At 38.3% G+C, this 23,126-nt stretch overlaps 1 protein-coding gene across 3 annotated transcripts in view; it reads right to left on the bottom strand.

Moving 5' to 3' along the window:
• XPOT (exportin for tRNA) overlaps positions 1-22,805 on the bottom strand; it is a 37,395-nt gene extending 14,590 nt beyond the window's left edge. The window contains exons 1-16 of one of the 3 annotated variants that reach the window (XM_042947061.1): positions 22,437-22,805; positions 20,866-20,925; positions 18,982-19,115; positions 15,086-15,168; positions 11,795-11,851; positions 11,035-11,104; positions 10,084-10,302; positions 7,436-7,620; positions 7,167-7,335; positions 5,110-5,346; positions 3,067-3,105; positions 2,878-2,940; positions 1,821-1,945; positions 973-1,117; positions 703-822; positions 248-342 (exon numbers count right to left, since the gene is read on the bottom strand). In XM_042947061.1, the coding sequence (XP_042802995.1) occupies positions 248-342; positions 703-822; positions 973-1,117; positions 1,821-1,945; positions 2,878-2,940; positions 3,067-3,105; positions 5,110-5,346; positions 7,167-7,335; positions 7,436-7,620; positions 10,084-10,302; positions 11,035-11,104; positions 11,795-11,851; positions 15,086-15,168; positions 18,982-19,041 (1,667 nt within the window). In that variant the 5' untranslated portion in view covers positions 19,042-19,115; positions 20,866-20,925; positions 22,437-22,805. The remainder of the gene's footprint in view (positions 1-247; positions 343-702; positions 823-972; positions 1,118-1,820; positions 1,946-2,877; positions 2,941-3,066; positions 3,106-5,109; positions 5,347-7,166; positions 7,336-7,435; positions 7,621-10,083; positions 10,303-11,034; positions 11,105-11,794; positions 11,852-15,085; positions 15,169-18,981; positions 19,116-20,865; positions 20,926-22,436) is intronic. The other 2 variants (XM_042947060.1, XM_042947062.1) reach the window with 2 other exon arrangements.
• Positions 22,806-23,126: the final 321 nt, after the last annotated feature.

Below are 23,126 nucleotides of genomic sequence, written 5' to 3'. Positions count from 1 at the left end.
TTAAATAACTAATGCCGTTAATGACAACAGCTGTTCTATATAAAGGTATGCTTTATTTGCAAAGTACCTGGGGCTAATGAATAGTAAATGAAGTCGTAACATTATGATACCAAAAAAGAACATTTCATTAAAAAAAAAGCCTTAGAACAAAAAGAACCAAATCTACACTAGGTTTTTAGAAAATAATTTATAGGTCGTATTTAATAATCTTAAAAAGGACACATAACAGCTGATATTTCGTACTTACTTTAGAGACTTGACAAATCTGGAAAACAGGTAAGCAGCTCGGCTCCGCACTTTGGCACTAGAATGCCGCAGACCCCTATGATCTAAGAAGGCCATCTAAGGAAACGGAGACACTTTCACTACTTCTGCACTTACTTACGGCTTTTATTGTTATTGTCACAATACATGTTTGTTCCCATCAGATTTTACTTCTTAGCTCCCAGAAGGCAGGAACCTGGTATATTTAACAAATAATTCTTGAGGACACCAATAGGCCCTGGAGGACTTGTTTTAGATGACTGATTAAGCCAGAAACTGTCTATTTTAAAGAAATAGAGTAGGGGTCGGTTTCAGTGTATTCAAGAGTTTCTGAGAGCTTCTGGCTCCAAGAAAATGTATACAAATAGACTACTATCTGCTCATTAGCAGAAATACCTGGAAAAAAACCCAGAAACTGAGGATAAAATATATACTTACTAGGACACATGGAATGTGTTGAGGTTCAACTGTGAAAAACTTTTCATATCTAACAACAGTTTCGAAGAACTCCAATGTCACAGATGTATGCTGATAGGAACTAACTCCTGATGTTACCAACTGGAGCAGAAAAAAGTTAAGACATCTGTCCTTAATTCATTGTAACATCAAAATACCCCAGTATTAACAGATGCTAATTAAGGAACTCCCATTAGCTTGCAGTGAAAACAGAAAATTATGTTCAAAATAAATGATCTGTAGTATACTTACAGTTCGCATCATATCCTGCAAAGCACTAGCTTTTGAAACATCACCTGAGAAGTGAGCACCATGAGATACTGGAAGAGCTTCTGCCAACATATACAGCAGTCTTATTGCTACTTCAACCTCCATAAAACGTGTAGTCTGCCAATTCCTACCAAGAGAGAACATGTACATGACATCTGCATATAAACATTCTATAGAACACCAACAAAAGCCTCTTTAGTTATTAAGAAATCATAGTAATGGTTAATTTTAACAGGCAACAAAATTACATCACAAAATTAGAGATGACTCGTGATACATTTCGCTGTTTATGTTCCAAAAGCAGTGTTTTCCCCACAAGGATCATCATAAATGGAGACAACAACAACACGGACGGAGCTAGAGAGGATAATGCTAAGTGAAATAAGCCAGAGAAAGACAAATGCCCAATGACTTCACTCGTATGTTGAATTTAAGAAACAAAACAGACACAGGAAAAAGAGATAAAAAGAGAGAAAGACAAACCAAAAAACAAAAGAGAACTAGAGAATAAACTGATGGTTACCAGAGGGGGGAGGGGAAGGGGATGAAATAGGTGAAAGGGATTAAGAGTGCACTCATGGTGAGGAGCACCGAGTAATGTGTAAAGCTGAATCACTATAATGTACACCTGAAACTAATATAACACTGCAGGTTACCTATACAGGGATTAAAAAAAAAAGATAATTGGAGTCAAATGCATTGCTTCAGATACAACATAAGACCTTGGTAAATAACAAAGATTAATAAATTACACGAATCATGCACTGTAGACCATCATCACGGAGAAAAGGGAAGAGAGAGACCACTTACAAAAACAGGCACACACTTACTGCAGTGTAGAACTAAAAACTCTGCGAACAGAAGCCAGCAGTAGCTCCGGTGAAACTTGAGCAAGCCTGTCCAACAACAACTTCAGTTGTTTTCTGTATTCTACAAACATGGCTTCATCTTCACCCTAAGACAGATTTTTAAATTCTCATTTTAAAACTTAAAAGACCTTAAAATTCATGTAAATGGTTCATTCTCATACAGTTTTCTGCATTTGTAAATTTAATATGTACTTTTTTCGTTAATATTTATTTATGTAGGAAAAATTACTACGTTTAGTAGCCTTTCCTCCCCTGTTCACAACAAACATTTCTGAACACAGCCCTAGCCCTCAAAAGCCTAGAGCCAGAAACAGTATAGGGAGGAGGTTAAGGACAAGAACCTAGAGGCAGAATGGATTCACAATGGGCTTCACAAAAGGTTCACCACCTTATTCATACTCCTTGTATCTTGTAATATCTTATAAAGATATTGTATATAACAAGTTTCGTACTAAAGTGTGCAATTTGTTCATTATCATCACCATTACCTTTTTATAGTCCAAAGTTTTTGAAAGCCTCAGATGGGGAATTGAACACTTAGCACATTGCAAAATAGTATAAACCACGCTTGAGTTGATAGAAAGTACTTGACGATCCTTGTGTGTAAAATAACTCACTGGCAACCCTGGACAAGACTTGTAGCTACAAGAAGTCCAGAGAGTTAAGTGCTTCATTCCCACTTTCCCATAGACACTTATGATCTGAGGTCCACTGACAAGGTCTCAACTCATCACTTCTATTAAATACAAAGTGAGATATGATCAGCAATTGTATTGTCAATATTTTACGAAATTCAGTGCTACAATAAGTGTTTTAAAAAGGGATAAAATACCAAACAGGCATTTTTTGAGGGTATTATGAAGGATTATGAGGCTTCTATTAATTTCACCTAAGGTGGAGGTCAATATAAGCAAGAGTGTTAAAATGTTTGTTTTATTTAAAGAACTCTAAGCAAAACTGAAAATGTTAATTTGAGGTAAGCGAATAAAACTGATTTCTTCCCAATGAAAATTCTTACCTCATTTTCAAAGTTATATTCTTCATCGTAAGTCAGTTTTTTCATAACGGCCAACATGATTGCCTAAAATTAAGAATAAATATCTTGGGTCAGTTTCCTTTGACATATTTTGAAGTTGTTATATTTCAAGACAGACTGCAGTCACAAATTCTGGTATCACTTTATAAGAAGCAAAAATAAGTCAATTACCTCTACATTAGCTTTTTGCTGATCCGAGAGCACTGTAAGCTGTTAAAAAAAAAAGCAAGCAACAATTTATTAGGTTTCCTAAAGTCGTACTCATCAAAATGTTTTTTTCATCAATTAAGACCTTTTAAAACATGCACACAACTTTTGTGGAGGGCAGTTTGGTAGTACCTTTCTGCATTTAAAATGCACCTAACCTAAGATCTAGCAAGTCCATTTCTAGTAAATAACTTGACACATAGATGAATTTCAACTATAAGGATTATTTATAATGTATTCAGCAAAGAAGTTTACAGGACAGTAAAGTATGGTCTTCCCTTATTTTCAAACAAGGCAAAAAAAAAAAAAAATGCTAGAAATCCATTAAGAGACATACAGTGGAATTACCAATAGTCATTTTAACTTTCTTCACGTCTTTCCGTTACCTAAAATTTCTTAAGGTATGTATGCAGACATCTGTTATGTTTTCAACAATAATATAGAAGCTAAACTCAGTTTGGAAAAAAATCATTTTAAGCTGGACTTGATTCAACTAATCAAATGTAAATAAAATAGCAACGGTTTTCTCATCTAATTACATAATGAGAAGTTATTAATTTGTTTTTAATAAATCTGCCCTGCTGTGTGATTAAAAAAAAAAAATTTACTTATTTATTTTGAGTGAGAGAGAGAGAGAGAGAGGGGCAGAGAGAGAATCCCAAGCAGGCTCTGCATTGTTAGTGCAGAGATGTGGGGCTCGATCTCAGGAACCATGAGATCACATCCTGAACCAAAATAAAGAGTTGTATGCTTAATCACTGAGCCACTAGGCACCCTAGGGCCTGCAGCCTTTTAAAAATTACTAACTTCTTGAGGAGCTGGGTGGCTCAGTTAGTTAAGTGTTCGACTCTTGATTTCAGCTCAGGTCATGATCTCACAGTTCGGTTCGTGAGTTCAAGCCCACTGATAGTGTGGAAGCTGCTTGGGATTCTCTCTCTCCCTCTCTCTCTACCCCTCCCCCTGCTTGTGCTCTCTCAAAATAAATAAAATTAAAAAACCCTTTAAAACAACAACAACAAAAAACTCAGCAACTTCTCAGGGCACCTGGGTGGCCCAGTAGGTTGGGCGTCTAACTCTTGATTTCAGCTCAGGCCATAAACTCATGGTTTGTGGGATCAAGCCCCATGTTGTAGGGCTCTGTGCTGACAGCACGGAGCCTGCTTGGGATTCTCTCCCTCTCTCTACCCCTCCTCTACTCTCTGTCTCTCAAAAATAAACAGGGGTGCCTGGGTGGCTCAGTTGGTTAAGCCTCCAACTTCCACTCTGGTCACGATGGCACAGTTTGTGAGTTTGAGTCCCACATTGGGCCCTGTGCTGTCTGTCAGAGCCTGGAGCCTGCTTCAGATTCTGACTCCCTCTCTCTCTGCCCCTCCCCATGCTTGCATGCATGCTTTCTCTCTCTCAAAAATAAATATTAAAAGAAAAAAATGAACAAAAATAAATAAATGGCTACAAGCCCTAACATGGAGACTATTACTGTCTACATTTTAAGTCCTTATTGGAAACAACTCTGTAAGGAGAGATTTTTAATTGTAAAAAATTATTTATAAGTAACGTATATTTAGTTAAAATAATGAATGATGTTTAACAAAATTTCTACTATATTTAAAACCAAGCACAGGGGCACCTGGGTGGCTCAGTCGATTAAAGTATCTGACTCTTAGCTCAGCTCGGGTTTTGATCTCAGGTTCTTGAGTTCAAGCCCTGAGTTGGGCTCCACGCTTGGCATGGAGCCAAAACAAACATACACAGATTCAAAATGAAAAAATAACGTAAACCTACACTTAATTCTGGAGCTTGTTAAAATCTAGCAAATTTTAGATTCTGGCCATTCTCGTTTTCTGGCTAAGAAGTTGGAAAAAAAAGAAGACGGAAAGACATTAATATTTAACAGTAAATGTAGCTAGCTAGTAGAATGACAGGTATTTTCTTTTTTCCTATATTTTTCAATTCTCTGTGGCTCTTCTATATTATGTACTGGACAAAAAGATTAAAACAAGGACTTACCTGTTTCAAAATATGAAGATAATCATAACAAAATCCAATAATATTAGAAGAGATGTCATCATCTTCATGAATTAGTAGCTGCAGCATCAGGGCCACTTTTGTTTCAATAGCTTGTAGTGCCTCTTGAGCATTCTTGATATCCCCATTCTTAATTAATTTAGTCCAACTAACTATCAAGGACTGTCCCATTCCATTTACCAGTTTAGAAAATCTGGCCAGGAAGTCAACATCTTCTTCCTACAAGCAATCAAAAGAGACCTCAATTTAAAACCTCCCACCTAAGAGTAAGAAGAAAAACTCTATCAACTTTAGTATGAGTCAAGTGACAATTCTACAACTCGATTTTAAACTTAACAGAAATTTAACTATTCTACTACCTGGACTGGAAACTCATTGAATTCTTCTACTATTATTGGCCATTGGTACTCTTCCAAGCAATTCTTTCCAACGGTTGTGTGCTTCTACTGCCAACGTTATAAAAGCTTAAAAAAAGAGATCTGTGGTTTCAAAACCTTCTGTCTAAATTGTTTGATTTAGTAAATATGCTATAACAGTTAATGTCACACTACAGTATAACAATCTGTAACAGTCCTTTCTGAAACTATGTGAGCCTCAACTATGCTACAGAAAGATAGAACTGCCATTATAACCACCTGCCTAAGGTCATACCAGTGTTAAGAGTCAGAACTTAAACTTCACATTATTTTCATTAATTATTCTTACGATGATTCTTTAGAGATCTTAGTTTCATCATTTTAGGTCTTTTACCGCAGACTAAATAAGACAATTGTTAGCAATGTAAGAAAACACTACTATTCTTCTGTCGGCAAGGATAACGGTAGAGCTGTACTACTGACATACCAGCAATTCAAAGATTCCTTAGTAATTTTTTATCACTGTCACAGGCAAAAGAGAAACCTTCATGGGGCGCCTGGCTGGGTCAGTCAGTCGAGCATCCAACTTCAGCTCAGGTCGGGATCTCACGGTTTGTGAGTTTGAGCCCCACATTGGGCTCTCTGCTGTCAGCACAGAGCCTGCTTTGTTTCCTCTGCCTCCCTTTCTCTGCCCCTCCCCCACTTGCACTCTTTCAAAAATAAACATAAAAAAAAAATCTTAAAAACAAAACCCCTCCATATTCTGTTTCTAAATTACTTATTTACCACACTCAGAGCCCTCACTCTGTTGGGGCTACAACGTACATAGCTCAAATGAATAACAATCAAAAGTATGGTGAAAATATAACATTTATAACGGGGTATAGTTTTGGTCAAAACACACTGCCATGTTGGGGCGCCTGGGTGGCGCAGTCGGTTAAGCGTCCGACTTCAGCCAGGTCACGATCTCGCGGTCCGTGAGTTCGAGCCCCGCGTCAGGCTCTGGGCTGATGGCTCGGAGCCTGGAGCCTGTTTCCGATTCTGTGTCTCCCTCTCTCTCTGCCCCTCCCCCGTTCATGCTCTGTCTCTCTCTGTCCCAAAAATAAATAAAAAACGTTGAAAAAAAAAAAAAAAAAAAAAAAAAAAAAAACAAAACACACTGCCATGTATATAGGATATTCCTTGCTATTTAAAGGACAGACCAATGGTATCAGATTCAACTGGGAGTTTGTTAAAAATGCACAACTGCAGGTACCATCCCAGGTCTTCAACTTTAAGAACTGGTATAATTATATATATATATATATATATATATATATATATATATATATATATATATATATACACACACACACATATATATATTATAGATATATAAGTATAAGTATGTATATTATATATGTATTATTATATATATTATGTATACATTATAGTATATATAATATATATGTCATAATAAGTATTATTATATATGTAATTATTGAATATAACAATATAATTTACTGTCCAAGGCAAATGCTACAGCGAACATTATGGCTTTCTGAATACAGTGTTTCCTTATTTACAATCTCACGGAGAGTTTACAACATTGGGGAAAAAAGGAAAAAAGAAAGCGTATTTAAATTAATACCTGTCCTACTTTGTTCTAACAATTTTGAAAACTTAATACGTAAATTTACCGACCTGGTCAATGCTGAAAAACCCAGCAGACTGTAATACTTGACACAAAGATTCTACTAGTTTCATTTTATCAACAGGATCCATTCCTTTATTTACAATTTCAAATAAACAGTCACATGCTTCTTCCCGTAGAACTTCTATTGACATATGACCTAGCAGCATATTTATAAACCTGGCAACAGCAAAATAAAACTGTTACAACATTTTCAAACACATGAGTTTTACACACTGTATTTTGTAGACTTAAATCCTGATAATATATGTATACTTACCTATCATTGGCTATAAGGGATAAGTCTATCCAAGAGACGTAAGCCCCAACTACCTCAAGGCACTGACATGTCACTTCTGAATTAGTATACTGATAATTTTGTAAGATTTGGTACCATGATTCCACTAAGTTTGGAATGCACTGCTCCCTCATGGTATCTTTTATTAGAGTATTCCTACGAGCCTCCTAAAAAACAAAATAAAACATCTTATGCATCGAGTAGATTACCACACAAAATAATTTTTGACATCTGAACAGTTACACAAATTTCCTCACTACTAAACTTCCAGACTTGTTAACACATTCCCTGCCACTATTTTCTATTTCTCAACTCTAAAATCATATCCTGTGATTCTTTTAATTTCCTTTTTCTGTTGCATTCCACAGCGCCAGATTTCTTATTAGACATAAACCATAGGGGTGCCAGGGTGGCTCAGTCAGTTAAATCAACTTTGGCTCAGGTCATGATCTCATGGCTTGTGAGTTCGAGCCCTGCATTGGGCTCTGTGCTGACAGCTCAGGGCCTGGAGCCTCCTTTGGATTCTGTGACTCCCTCTCTCTGCCCCTCCCCTGCTCATGTTCTCTCTCTCTCTCTCTCTCTCTCTCTCTCTCTCTCTCTCTCTCTCTCTCTCTCTCTCTCTCACAAATAAACATTAAAAACAATTTTTTTTAATAAAAAAAACCCAACTATAAATAAGCATTACTTAGAAATCTAAAGCATATGATAAAAGGTACTTGTCAATATTATACAAACATGATTATTTAACCTACGTAAGAGAGTGGAAATTTGTTCTTAATTAAAATTTTTTTGAGTATAGTTGACTTACAATATTACAGCAGTTTCAGGTATACAACATAGTGAATCAACATCTTTATACATTCTGCAGGAATGGTAATAATTTAAATGCATAATAATAACCTTTACAGTTTTAAGTATTTCTGACATATGACTTTATTTTATACATTTGAATCAAGCAATTTTTTTTAATGTTTATTTATTTTTGAGATAGGGGCAGAGAGAGAGGGACCACTATAGTGCAGAGCCCAATATGGGGCTCGAACTCACAAACCGTGAGATAATGACCTGAGCCAAAGTCGGACACTTAACTGATCCACCCAGATACTCCTGAATCAAGCAATTTCTATTGTGTCCTTTAAGAAGAAGGTGAAGGGTGCCTGGGTGGCTCAGTCAGTTAAGTGTCCAACATTGGCTCAGGTAGCGATCTCACAGTTCATGGGTTCAAGCCCCATGTTAGCTCTGTGCTAAGAGCTCAGAGCCTGGACTGCTTCAGATTCTGTGTTTCTCTCTCTCAAAAATAAATAAACATTAAAAAAAAAAAAAAAAAAGAATAAGGAGAAAGTGTGGTGCCTGGGTAACTCAATCAGTTAAGCATCTTACTCTTGATTTTGGCTCAGGTCATGATGTTGCGGTTTTTTTGTGAGATCAAGACCTGTGTCAAGCTCTGCACTGACATCACGGAGCCTGCTTGGATTCTCTCTTCTCTCTCTGCCCTTCCCTGCCCACGTGCTCTCAAAATAAATAAACCATTAAAAAAAAGTGAAAGAATAAGGAGAAAAGTTATATCAGATAATGAAGAAATAAAGACTAAGGTGATGGGCTGTGTAATTGAGAATACAGAAGAAAGGGCACAGATTGATAAGCAACGATACCTCCTAACTATATAGCAGGAGTAAATACAGACTGCATTGCTTCAAAAATTCCTAAGAGAACCAATTTGTGTAGTTCATTGGAGAAAGTACTTGCCTCATTACAAAACAAATGAACAAAAAAACCCAAAAACCACCAAAAAAACAAAAAACAAAAAACAAACCTCTAAAGTAATACTCTAATTTCAACATACACTTGGGGGAAAAAAGCCAGTTCAAGTTCCTTTGTAGAACAAAATTAAAAATGGGTGAATTTATAATCATTGCAAAAATTTGGGGATACCTGGCTGGCTCAGTTGAAGAGCATACAACTCTTGATCTTGGGGATGTTTGAGCCCCATGTTGAATGTAGAAATTACTAAAATAAATAACAAAAAAAAAAAAAAAAAAGAAGAAAGAAAAAGAAAAGAAAATGTGTCTCCAGGGATGCCTGGGTGGCTCAGTGTGTTAAGCATCTGACTTCAGCTCAGGTCATGATCTTACAGTCCATGGGTTTGAGCCCCATGTCAGGTTCTGTACTGACAGCTCAGAGCCTGGAGCCCAGTTCAGATTCTGTGTCTCCCTCTCTCTCTGCCCTTCCCCTGCTTGCACTCTGTCTCAAAAATAAACATTAAAAAAAAATATTTTTTTTAATTAAAAAAAAAAAAAGAAAATGTGTCTCTGAATAAAAGAGACATCCCACTCTTTTTTTATTATGTTCCCATCACCTCCTACAAAATCTTCATTAAAAACTAACAATTACAGGCACTTGGGTGGCTCAGTTGGTTGAGCATGCAACTCTTGATTTCAGCTCAGGTCATGATCTCACGGTCTTGGGACTGAGCCCTGCATTGGGCTCAGCACAGAGCCTGCATGGGATTCTTTCTCTCTCCCTGTCTGCCCCTCTTGCGCTCATGAACTGGATTCTCTCACGCATGCTCTCTCTTTCAAAATGGATAAACTTAAAAAAAATCAACTAACAATTAATGGGAAGTTACTTGCCTCTGATGTATGCACCACATCACGATCCACCAACTCGGAATCAATTGCCATGAGGATTCGGAGGTACAGATCTACTCCCCTTGGATTTAGGTCCACTACTGAGAGAATGTCAAAAAAAAACTTGGGCCATCTAGTGAGATATTCTGTAACAAAAAGCAAGGCGAAGACTTGGGCTGCTTTATTTCGTATAAAGGTCTTCTCTGGTTGGGGATTCAGCATCTGACAAACAGAGAAATTGTCCTTGAAATCAAATGTAAACTGGAAACTCTCATACTGTTTTCCTATTTATCATCGATAGGCAAAAACTCACCAAACCTCTACACAGTCTAGATTAGCTATGCAACAAATATGCTTAAAAATTACCAAAGTATTTAAGTGATTACCCAGGTGGAAAAGAGTCAAAGATGGTTACTTCTCTTTCTCACACTTTTAGAGAAAAGTTTCACATGTAGAGTTTTACTACTTACTCCTTTTACTAACTGCTTTTCTTCTAGCTGTTTGCTCTTTAAGGAAAATAAAAATTCCACCTACATAACTACTACTTTATATGCTAAGATTAGTTAAAATTAACAAAAAAGAACACAACATGAACAAAAAACTCTAAGATTCCCCCCCCCCCCCCTTTGTAAAGAGGCTGTCCAGGAGGGCTCATGTTTAAAAGTAAACAAGTATCTGTTTCTGTCAAGTAGTTAAACAACAACAAACTATTTTAAAACCAAGTTTCAACAATGTGTCATGGAAAGCATGACAGTTTCAGTTATTGATATAATTTTAAATCATTGCTAGGCTTTCTTATACCCATGATCTTTGAAATCAGCACTTTCTAAAAGAGCTATGGGATCAAATGGAGGATAAATGTCCAACATTTTTGAGGTAAAATTTTAAACTCTTACAAAACTAAAAATTTAAATATCTGGCAATTTGAGGTACGGAATAAAATTACTAGTTTACCTGAGCTTGAAGCCAAGAGATGAGCGTCTCCCTAATTAGTTGTTGCTGAACTGTAGTTAGTTCTGAGTATCTGTCCAAAATAGAGAAGAAAAATAGTAACGCCTGTATTTGGTGTCTGTGGTTTAAAAAGTAACAGCCTCATATATTTGAAAGGGAAAATCTATGTAACACTCAATTACTTAAAACTCCCTAAAATAAATTGAGAATGCTTCTCATCATGGCTTTAAAGAAAAGACGGGTGGGCCTGGTAGGTAGTATATCAACCACTGATCTTAGTTTAAGGTTCAGCTCACGTGAAAATAAAATGGGAGCTGTGGAATTTTTCAAATGGAAATATGGCTATGTTTTGAGGTCTGTGACTTACAAAATAAATCGACAGGCAAACCAAGGGTCCTCTGAGCAGTGATTCACTGTTTTCTGCTTAATTGAGGCAGGTTTCTAAATGCAAACGGCCACACTGCCACTAACCTCCAACAGAGTTATCATGTAGAAAACAGGTTTGCTGTTGCTAGATCTTCTGATTTTTCCAGAGAAGCTTGAAATCTAATTTGTTGTGTGAAATGTCTGGATTTTTTATTGTAACCAATGAAGTCAGTATTTTTAAAACACTTTGGAATAAATCAAAACACATCTATAAACTGGATGTGACTTATGCACTCTCAACCTACAGCTTATATTATGATTTTCCCAGAAAAAAACTAACTTAGAAAATGGTCTCTCCTCACAAATTTCAGAGTCAAAACAGTGAGAAAAGCCTTACTTGTATTTAACTTGATGTTCCAGTACTTGAAAGCAGAAAAACTTTATGTGATCATCACTAAAAAAGAAAAAAGGAAAACCAGGTTAGAACAGAATTTAGAGAAAACAAATCAAAAGTAAAATACTAGTGAAACAGCTGAAAAGTTTCTCAAAGGAGACCTTTGGCTTCCTTTCTACCTCTTGATCTCATATGTTACACAGATATCCATTTGTTTAGAACTTCAATATTATACAATGATGAATATTTCCATTAAATCTGATAAGCAAAATGATGACAAAAATTAAGATGCAGCTTAAGTATACCGCTTTGCGAACAGAAGGGATTCCCCCTAAATTCTAGATGTTTGGATTCCTGTAACAACTCCTACACTTTACAACAGAAAGGCTAGAATAGGGGTAGAATAACAAATGGTCAAATACCCAGAGATTGATTCCAACAGAGATTAGTAACTGAAATCATACTTAAAATTCAACCCTAGACAGCTCCATTGCACCAAATCCAAAACGAGCAGTGTCACTCGGACTGGTAGTTCAGCCTCAAAATGTCATGCAGAAAACCAAGTTACAGATACACTGCCCTTGTAAGAAGGGAGCAAAAATCAGTTATCTACCAGTTTTCTACTCTCAAGGGTCTCTCTAGGGGTGATGCAGAGCTGCAGTGAGTCAACTACAATCTCTAACAAAATCCGTTTAGAGAACAACAGGGGTGCCTAGGTGGCTCAGTCGATTTAAGTGTTCAAGTGGGTTTCAGCTCAGGTCAAATGGTCTTGCGGTTCGGTTCGTGAGTTCGAGTCTCCCATAGGGCTCTGCGGTGGCAGGGCGGAGCCTGCTTGGGATTCTCTCTCCCTCTCTCTGTCCCACCCCTGCTCTCAACTCTCTCTCTCTCAAAATAAATAAATAAACAAAGCAAAACCAAAAATACCAGCAATAACAACAATCTGTTCATGTAGTGTAGTTTGTCTGGGCCAGCCTTAATCATTGAACAATTTTTCATATCTAAAGCTAACTGGTAAATACAAGGATAGGCAGTATCTTAATTTAGACTACATGAATTAACTAAACAAAATAATTTCACACACAAGAAGTTGAAACAATCTTTTAATTAAGTTAGGTTTAATTACCACCTCTTCTGAGAACTTAAGGTTTCTATCCTTACCATGGATGACACTGAAGCCTTAACTGAACTATAAAAGACTTAGGTTTCCACTGGAAAATATACTACAGAAATCCTTTTAAAAGCCAGATCTTATATCCTCTAAGGCATATAGATGTTCTCGAAATAAACTCTAACGTGGAGTACTTGGTTCCAACCGTCAACGGTGGCAACTCACAGCCACAGCACGTTGACTATGCCAGCTAGAAGCCATCACTAACACCCAGGGGCATCTACTGCCACCAGCAAGTTGTCTGCTTACCCTAAGTCAGCTGGGTTTCCCTACGCCCTACTATGTCAATTGTATGTCTTTTTCAGTTAAGTAACTTAGTTAACCATTATATAAACTAATGAAATGAGTATGAAAGTTCCTATTTTTGTAAAAATTAAGCTGAACGCTTTAAAAAGACTTCACAGGAAGTCACACTACAAAAAGGAAAAACCTTAGGACACTAATTCAAAGGGATACATGCACCCCTGTGTTTATAGCAGCACTATTTGCAATAGCCAAGACATGGAAGCAGCCCAAGTGTCCACTGAGAGATGAATGCATAAAGAAAAGGTGGTATAGATACACAATGGAATATTATTCAGCCATAAAAAAGAAAGAAATCTTGCCGTTTGTAATGACTTGGATGAAGCTAGTGTATATAATGCTAAGTGAAATAAGTCAGTCACAGAAAGAGAAATACTCTGTGATTTCACTCATATGCGGAATTTAAGAAACAAATGAACAAAGGGGAAAAAATAAAAGCGAGATACATAAACCAAGAAAAAGACTTTTAATTATAGAGAACAAACTGATGATTACCAGAGGCGAGGTGGCTAAGGGAATGGGTTAAATAGGGAATGGGTTAAATAGGTGATGGGGATTAAGGAGGGCACTTGTCATGATGAGCACAGGGTGATCACTATATTGTACACCTAGAAACAATATAACACTGCATGTTAATTAACTGGAATTAAAATAAAAATTTTTAATAATTTTTTTTCCTTTTTAAGTTTTTAAAATTTATTTTAGAGAGAGAGCGTATGCCAAGCCAGGGGGAGGAGCAGGGGATTGGGGGGAGAGGAGAAGAGGGAGGGAGGGAGAGAGAGAAAGGGGGGGGGGGAGGGAGGGAGGGAGAGAAAGAAAGGGGGGGGGGGGGGGAGGGAGGGGGAGGGAGAGAGAAAGAAAGAAAATGAATCTTAAGCAGGCTCCACATTCGGCACAGAGCCCGACACAGGACTCAATCCCCCAATCCTGGGATCACAACCTGAGCCAAAATAAAAAACTGGGACACTCAACTGACTGAGCCACTCAGGCACCCCTAAAATAAAATTTTTAAAAAGGGGGCACCTGGCTGGCTCAGTCAGTTAAGTGACTGACTGGCTCAGGTCATGATCTCACTGTTTGTGAATCTGAGCCCCAGGTCAGGCTTTGAGCTGATGGTTCAGACAGCCTGCTTGGGACTCTCTCTCCACCTGTCCCCCACTTGTGCTGTCTCTAAGTGAATAAACAAACAAAAAGAAAAATTAAAAAAATTTGATTATAAAAGGAAAATCCTTCTGCATATTTGATGTGGGCTAGATAACTAGAAGACTTGGAGAGGTGGGGCTAAGTAACTAAACCATCTAACTTCTTCAATCCACTGGAGAGCCAAAGTGGAAACTGTAGAGGATGCATTATAGGTGTGATCAATGTAAGAATGATGAAGTGAATGGTAGTGGCATATACATAAAGGAAAGAGCTTGATTTAATATAAAGAAGCTGCTAAGTGAATGTGTATACACTCTAAATTTTTTTTATACTTTAAATTAAAATAAAAACTTAAGATACATACAATTTATGACTACCTCCTCTGCCAACCTTTTAGAAAACCATCATAAGGAAGTTCTTACTGCACTGTATTCCTGCTGGGATCTGCTATCGGGTGCAAAAAGCATACGGCAAAAGACAGACTTACTGAAAAGTCAATCCTGGAATGGCCAAATTATTAGTTTACTATTTTTCTCATTTCTACACTGAATGGTTTTCCAAAACACAAGCCATAAAATGTTTTTATGGAAACGTTTTCCAAATACAGGCAAATTTAAGAGTCCTATCAGGTTCACAGAAATTTAAATTCCTCTAAGTCATGCAAATTTTGTTTTAATTACCTGTATGTCCTTTGGGCCAGAGCTTCAGCACACACTTGCCAGGCATCTGGGGAAATCTTTAACTGCTCAAAATAGGCCAGGGCCTGTAAGATTACAAAGCCGAAAACATATGTGGAATGGTCAGTCTCAGTGCCTTACTGATACTAAAATATTTTATGAGTAGCAAACCATAAACAAATCAATCCACCTAAAAAAAAAAAAAAAAAAAAAAGCGCTAAAATACTGGCTTCTAAGTATGTGCAACTTAGTGATCATTCCTAGAAAAAAGGTTACGTAAAAAGCAAATTCTATTAGTTAGATACTCCTGTTTCCTTACAGCAAAGAAGACAACACAAAAATGCCCTGCAGACCTCCGTGAATAATTAGGAGCATTAAGAGAAAAACCACAAGTGCTTTGTCCCGTGAATAATTAGGAGCATTAAGAGAAAAACCACAAGTGCTTTGTCAAGTGCGGTGTTCCTGAGGTATATGTAATTATAAAATGGTACATAAAGGGCATTTTTCCTATTTAATAGCAAATATGCTATTAAAGAGGTGATTACAAAATGAGTCCAATTACATGATATGAATTTTGGAAAAGTACTAACAATTGAAAAGCTTTAGGAAATGTTTCATATTTCTCTGCTTGGGAATTCAGGGCTTTGTTCAAAAATATAGTCAAGATGGATGAAGCACCAAGTCCATGTGCTCCTTACTAGACTGCTGGGAAAATGGGAACGACTTCTGCCACTCTTCCAGTAGCCTGTTTCAAATGGCATCAATGACAGATACAGATGTCACGTAGGACAATGGACAAATAGTAATCCTAGCGAGCTGTGAAAAGTACCTCAAACAGCCAAGAAAATAACACAAAAACAGTGCTAGATAATTTTAAAGCTGATATAAACCTTGAAATGACTGATATAAACCTTGAAATGACGTAGAAAGAACATTACGTATTAGAGGAACCTAATTTTAATTAGTAAATATTTTTAAAGCTATGGTTTGTGCTCCAATAGTAATGAAATAAATTGTATAGCTCTTGATCAGCAATAAAAAAAATGACAGAATATCAGTACACTGCACATATTATGTTGCGTAAATTGTTTTAGTTATATATGAGTACGTGTGTGTATATATGTGTACATGTGTATACTGTGTGTATGTATATATATACATACATATAAAATGTGTACATATGTACACATATATATACATACACACAGTATACACATGTAAAAAATATATTTACTTGGGGCACCTGGGTGGCTTAGTCGGTTAAACAATCCGACTTCGGCTCAGGTCATGGTCTCGCAGCTCGTGGGTTCAAGCTCCACATCGGGCTCTGTGCTGACAGCTCGGAGCCTGGAGCCTGCTTTAGATTCTATGTCTCCCTCTCTCTCTGCCCATCCCCCACGCATGTTGTCTCTGTCTCTCAAAAATGAATAAATGTTAAAAAAAATTTTTTTAAATAAAAAATATATTTATTCATATATGTCTGTACACACACACATACACACAATCAAGATGTAAAATTTTTTCTTTAGGTTAGAGGTTTAAAAAAAAAGCCAAAAAGCTACCATATTTAAGTGATATTCTTTTATTATAATTGTATCAGTGAGGGATTAGGGAATGGGTTTTCATATGTGGTCTCACTGGCTGCTCCCACAAGTATAAATAATGGCTCTCTTTGAAAATTAAGACCAGAAGAATCCAGGCTGCTGCAAAGAATCTAGTTCAGTTGTTGTCTAACAATATTCCATGAAACGTTGGGTTTCCTTTAGGAACATTTATTGTCCCATTTAAGGACAAGGTGGAAGTCAATCATGTACGTTGCATTACCACCTAATGTATCACTTACCAAAAAAAAGGCGGGGGGGGGGGGGGATTCAGTGTATCACTGACCTACCAGTTTCTTTAACTAGTAAGTTTTAAGCCAAAGACAGCGATTCCATTAAAAAAGTGAAAATAACTTGAAAGTTTTCAGTTTTTAACTGAAGTCTTTTAACTCTGAATCCATGCATTACCAACATTTTAAAATAAAATTTTGTGGCAATGATGAACAAGTCAAAGCTTTTATCACCTATTTCTTTTATTTCATACCTTTTTTCTAATGCTCTAGATTGCTGCTTCTAAGTGGCAACAGAGGCACTTCAGCTACTGCCCCTGTAGAAAAACAGAACTATAGCCAGACAACTAAGAAATGGGGTTGGCACACAGTTATCTTACAATCAAACTGAATTAGTGTCCCAACTACTCATTTCCAGCATCAGAACTATTAGAACTCACTTTAAGATTCCTTCTTTTTTATCCTAATTAATTCCATTACTCAGGATGGCTTAAGGGGATCAAATTAAGCCTGAATTTGGATGCTTAATATATGCCTATGACTGATGGAACTCAATTTTATTGATAAAAGCGTAACTTTATATTAAAACTACTAACAATGCATTAGGTTTACTTCTCCAAAAAATAAAATAATTACACATTTAAAAAATGTGTTGGGAGAGGGTACCTGGGTGGTTTGATCTGTTAAGCATCTGACTTCGGCTCAGGTCATGACCTCTCAATTTGTGGGTTTGAGCCCTGCTTCAGGCTCTGCTGACAGCTCAGAGCCTGATGCCTGCTGAGGATTCTGTCTCTGTTTCTCTCCGCCCCTCCCCTGCTCACACTCCATCTCTCTTTCTCTCAAATATAAATAAGCATTTAAAAAAATTTTTTTAATCTGTTGGATTGTGGTATTTAATAAAAAATGAATAATTTCCAAAAGGGATCATAAAAAAAAAAAACCACAAAAGACTATAATAACAAATACTAAAAGGCTTTTAATCATAGCCATACAATACCAAGGTAAACATCTATGATACTTCAACTATGTGACTAAGGGTTTGAAGATAAGGCAGCTTAAACTCCTGTGGAAAGAAATTTGTCTACACAGAGAAAACGTGATTTTAAATGTCTTTTGATGTCCTAACTAGTTTGTTAAGTATCTTGTAACTAGCCAGATATTTAAATCTCAATTCCTGTTATTGCCCTCAATGTGGAGGGCTTGTTACTTATTCAACAGCAGAGGCATGAAACTGTATTAGAAAGTACTTGGGTTTTTTTTTGTTTTTTTGTTTACTACTGAAGAAAATTCTGCTTAAATTTTTTTTTTTTTTTTTTTTTTTTTACTACTGAAGAAAATTCTGCTTAAAAGCACAAAAACTGCAATACTATTTAGTGAGATTGTTAACCTCATTTAGCTCATTTGTAAAAAATATCCTTTGCTATGAGAAGTGGAAAGAGAAAAGGATTCTCCTTCCACTTACCCTATACTTCAAAACACCCACATCTTTAACAAATGTAATTATAGGCTTGCTCTTTAGATTCTTCTTTTATCATTCAGCTATAGCCATGATTACAGGTGTAGCCTACATTATGTTTAATTGTCCAAATATCCCAGCGCCCCATGGATTCCTTGTCATCTGACCATTTTATGTAACCTAAGACATGGCATATTCTAACTGCTAATTTACATGTCTGCCTGGACTAAATAACAAGGATGTTAAGTATCATTAACATCAGACCAAGCCAGGCAATAGAAAGATAAAACACGCATGTCTGTCACTATGGAAAGTTCTTCGAAGAGTCTTTGCATTACAACTTTTAACTAAATAGAAACAATGACTGATGTGACATAAAGAGCTGCCTTGAATCACACATGGGATTTCAATACTTGTTAAACCAACTTTTAAAACACAAATCACAATGCTCACTGTTTGTATATTCAGAATATATTCAAGTACATCAAATTTGTCTCCATTCATGTCTACTCAAATGAAATCTTCATCAGATGTATTTTTTTTTTAATTCAAGTCCTCTAAAATGCAAATCTGTAGTAACCTTTAAAAAATGATTAAGCTGACTTAACTTACCCTTTGTCTGAAGTCTGAATCAGCATTTGGATTTAGCCCTAAAAGAGCCTGTTCATCCATCCCTGCTGCTATTCTTGGAGTTTTCTGATTACAATAGGCGTGCCCTCTGATCCCACAGAAGAATCCACAAACATCTGCACAGACACACAAAAAGTTGAAAGAAAACATTTGATAAACAAAATTAATGCTTATCCAGAATATCACAAGTGGATAACATTATGCAAAGAAGTTTAAATGTTAAAAGAACTTTTGAAAACTATCCAAAATTACAACTAAAGGAGCCCGTCTTAGAAGAAATACTAAATACTCCACAAATGTGTAATTTCTAAAAATCTAACATATGTCATTGATGTTCTCAAATTTTTAAGATCATGAATATAGGAAGTAACTCATCTCTAAACAGAAGTATCTAATTTATGCAATATTATTACCTCCAGTACTTAAAAGTACAACTGTATGACTACACCAAAAAATGACAAGCCTAGATTATCTTATTATACTAATTTGCCCCTTTCCATTTGTCAATATCACAAATCTTAAAAAAAAAAATACAGAACTCAGAATGGCTAAATAGTGACCTCAGAGTTCAATATCCTTACTGGAGTGTCTACCAAGTACTTCAAGAGAAGTCAAATGAAAGAGAAGTGGAGGAGTGAAAAACCAGGCATTTAACTTTTAAACAACAGACTCTCTTGACAGCCACTTTTAGAAATGTTATTTCACAAAACATTTTTTAATAGTAGCTATAAAAATTGATAAAGAACTTAATACTGACTAGTCTTAAGAATATTTAGTCTCTGTTAAAAACTGAGAACAAACAGGGTTGATGGGGGGTGGGAGGGAGGGCAGGGTGGGTGATGGGTATTGAGGAGGGCACCTTTTGGGATGAGCACTGGGTGTTGTATGGAAACCAATTTGACAGTAAATTTCATATATTAAAAAATAAATAAATAAATAAATAAATAAATACACATTAAAAAAAAAAAAAAAAAAAAAAGAATATTTAGTCTCTGGAAAGCAATTCACTTTTTCACAATATATGGTCGAACGTTCTCAAGTAAGAACATGATTAAGTCCCAAAAGGCTACTTGGTTTTTGATACAATGTACAGTTGAGGAAACAAGGAACAAATTCTAAATAATGTGAAAATCACATTTATCCTCTCAATACCTATGAGGTAGAAAAACCAGGACTACTGCTCACATAAAATGGCTGTAGGGCTTTTTTTTTTGGGGGGGGGAGGGGTGTTTTAATTATCATAAACCAAAGAGAAGATCAGAGCCTAAAGAAGCCAAGAGACTAAAGGCCCGGGATGGGGGTGCACAGCCTTTCTGGGAGTGGTGAGGCCAGGATCTGATCTAGGTTAGAGGACCCCAACTACAATATGCTTTTCTGTCTTCCCCAGGGCCTGCCTGAAACAAATAAATCGGGTTATGTGCTGAGAGCCCTTGGAGAGTAAAGTCCAGCCCCTTCTTATTTCTAGATACTTGCAGACTACAGCAAGGCAGTGTAGCACCGCCCCCCCCCCCCCCCCCCCCCCCCAGGATTAAGGTGCACACACTTTTGAATGACTATTCTTCAGCTGAACCCAGCAAGGCCAGTGGTATTTGGCCTTTCATCTTTGCACTCACTGCTCTTTTCTTGTTACTTTGTTAACCCCTGCCTGTCCTTCAAAACTCAGCTTAGATGTCACCTCTTTCCAGAAAACTTCTTTGATCCCTATTGTCCAATTCTCCTAAACTGGATTAAATGCCCCTCTTAAGTGCTGATATGTTGTCGCTGCCTCCTTGTTTTCTCTCCATAATCTTGAAGGGAAAGAACTGTCTCAAATATTCACCATTATGCCTCTAAGACATAGAACATAGGCTTTGGGTTTGGAAATACCTGGATTTGTACTCCAATCTAGTAATTTTCAAACTGGGGCCACATGGACAACTAGGAAATCTGAAAAAAACAGCCCTTTCTATGAAGTGGGAAAGAGACCATCTACCTCATAAAGCTGTTAAGACTTCAATGAGATAAGACATGTAAAGCATGCCTGGCACATAGTGGGCCCTCAACAGGTTATTTAGAATTCAGAGCTTGCCACATGGGGGAAGGGGACTACTTGGAGTAGTCTAGATTTATCATATACTAAAAAATGGGCATTTGAACAGATTGGAAAACACAGGTTTTCTTCCCTCACCCCTGCAAAAATGAAAATTTAATGATTCTTTGGAAAACTGCATACTCAGAAAATCTGAGTTTCTGTGAATTCCGTATTAAAACGTCCTATAAAATCATCTTGAATTTAGGGAAAATTGCTTAAGCTGAGTCGCTTTAGTTCTATCAAGTGAAACAGCACTGGTCTTAAGAAAAAAACTGGCCAGTAAATAACCTAAGGAAACATAAACTTGTTACCGTTGTCGGTACAGAAAGAATCCCCCATAGAGAGGCACTTGGATAAAAATCAATATGCAGTGGAACATAAATAAGCATAAAATGGTAAATTACCTACGTGTGTGTGCAAAGAACTGAAAAGTTACAACCTGTGCGAAAAGGTAACCATTCCCTCAATTAAAGGTTGTGCATGAACACTTAATGTTCTAACAAGCCACGGACGTGCAGGCTTAAACATTTGTTACAATGCGATAAACATGTCAATTACGCATCCAGCAAATGTTGTGGAGGGAAGCAAGCAACATACTTAAAATACTGAGCCCTAACTATTCCTTGATAGCCATTAAAAAAAAAAAAAAATCAAACAATCTGGGAAAGTTCCTCCACACCTACTAAAGACTGTTCAAAGACCAGGACTGAAACTTTCCAGTCTTTTACCACCACACTGACAAGTCGCTTTAATAAAACGTAACTTCCCCCAGTAACAACTAATTAGCACTTTCAAAAAGTACTTGTTTCTTCTAGTTATAGGGAACATCACGCTTGTCTACTCCTGCAAAACTGTGAAGGGAAGAGAAGAAATGGCGTGTCTGTGCTGGCAAAATTACTACACAGAAATACTACTTTTCTCCTTTTTGTCCTGGGGCTGGGGGGTGGGCAGCGAAGCAAGTTTGAGGTCTCCGCAGTTGAAACTGGTAGGACACGCTATTACAAATGAGGCTGGCCACCTTTAGTACATCAGGGGCCACAGATGAAGCCGACCCTCCTCGGCCGGCCTTGCCCCCTCCTCCCCCACCCCGTCCCTCCCCGAAAGGAGCCTCGTGGCAACTCGGGTGATGAAACACCGGGCAACGGGCGGCCACGCATTCGGGACGCGCTCCGCGGCGACGGCCGCGGTTCGTACCCACCCCCACCCAGTCCGCCAAGCCTTGGGGCGCACCTCCCTGGACGGCCCCCGGCCCGCACCCCAACCCTGGCGTGGGGGCTCCCCGGGCCAGTCCGCCCAGACAACTTCCCCGCATTCCCGAGCGGACCGAGGTGGATCCGGGTCCCGCCGCCCCCAAGCTCCGAGTCACCTTCCCTATCACTCCATCCCGCCTCCCCGCCTGCACTCCCGAGGGCTGGTCAGCGGAGCGGAGCGACGCCGCACGCAGGGAGCGGGGAGAGCGGCCCTCGTCCTTGTCGCCGTCGTCCTCCGCCACGGCCGCAGCGCTAATGCCGGAGACAGAGCTGGCTGGGGCCGCGCGCCGCTCCGCGTCCCCTGACGCCTTCTCTTGCGTGGCGCCGGACCGGCAACCTAGCAAGCAGGCGGGCGGGGTCGGCGCCCCAGGAAGGGAAAGAGCGCGAGGGGCCGGCTAACGCCGCCGCCGCCTCCGTCGCCGCTGAGTCAGCGCGAAGCGCGCTCCCCGCGTCGGCGCCGCGCGGGCCAGCTCCAGCAGCCTCATGGAGAGTGCAGACGGCAGCCCGCGGGCCCGGGCCGGGAGCCTACAACTCCCGGCATGCACGGGGCAGGCGGCGCTTCCGGGCGCTCGCCGGGCCTGTGGTGCATGCCGGGATGGGGTGTCCGGCGCGAGTCCCTCCCGCGCTGCTGAATCCTGGTGGTTCTAGCCGCAGGGTAGGGCGCGCTTAGCACGCTCCGTGAAGGCCTCCTCAGGTTAGCTGGTGGATTCGAGTGCGGCGCTCCTGAGATCCAGATGACGTGATCCAAACCACATGTGATTCAGTTTAATTGCTCTTCCATGGTCCCACGTGTTTAGCGTCTAGGA

Source organism: Panthera leo, chromosome B4 (genome assembly GCF_018350215.1).
Source record: "Panthera leo isolate Ple1 chromosome B4, P.leo_Ple1_pat1.1, whole genome shotgun sequence".
Taxonomy (NCBI): Eukaryota; Metazoa; Chordata; class Mammalia; order Carnivora; family Felidae; genus Panthera; species Panthera leo.
The sequence above is the reverse complement of the archived record's forward strand: the minus strand, read 5'-3'. Positions and strand labels throughout refer to the sequence as shown.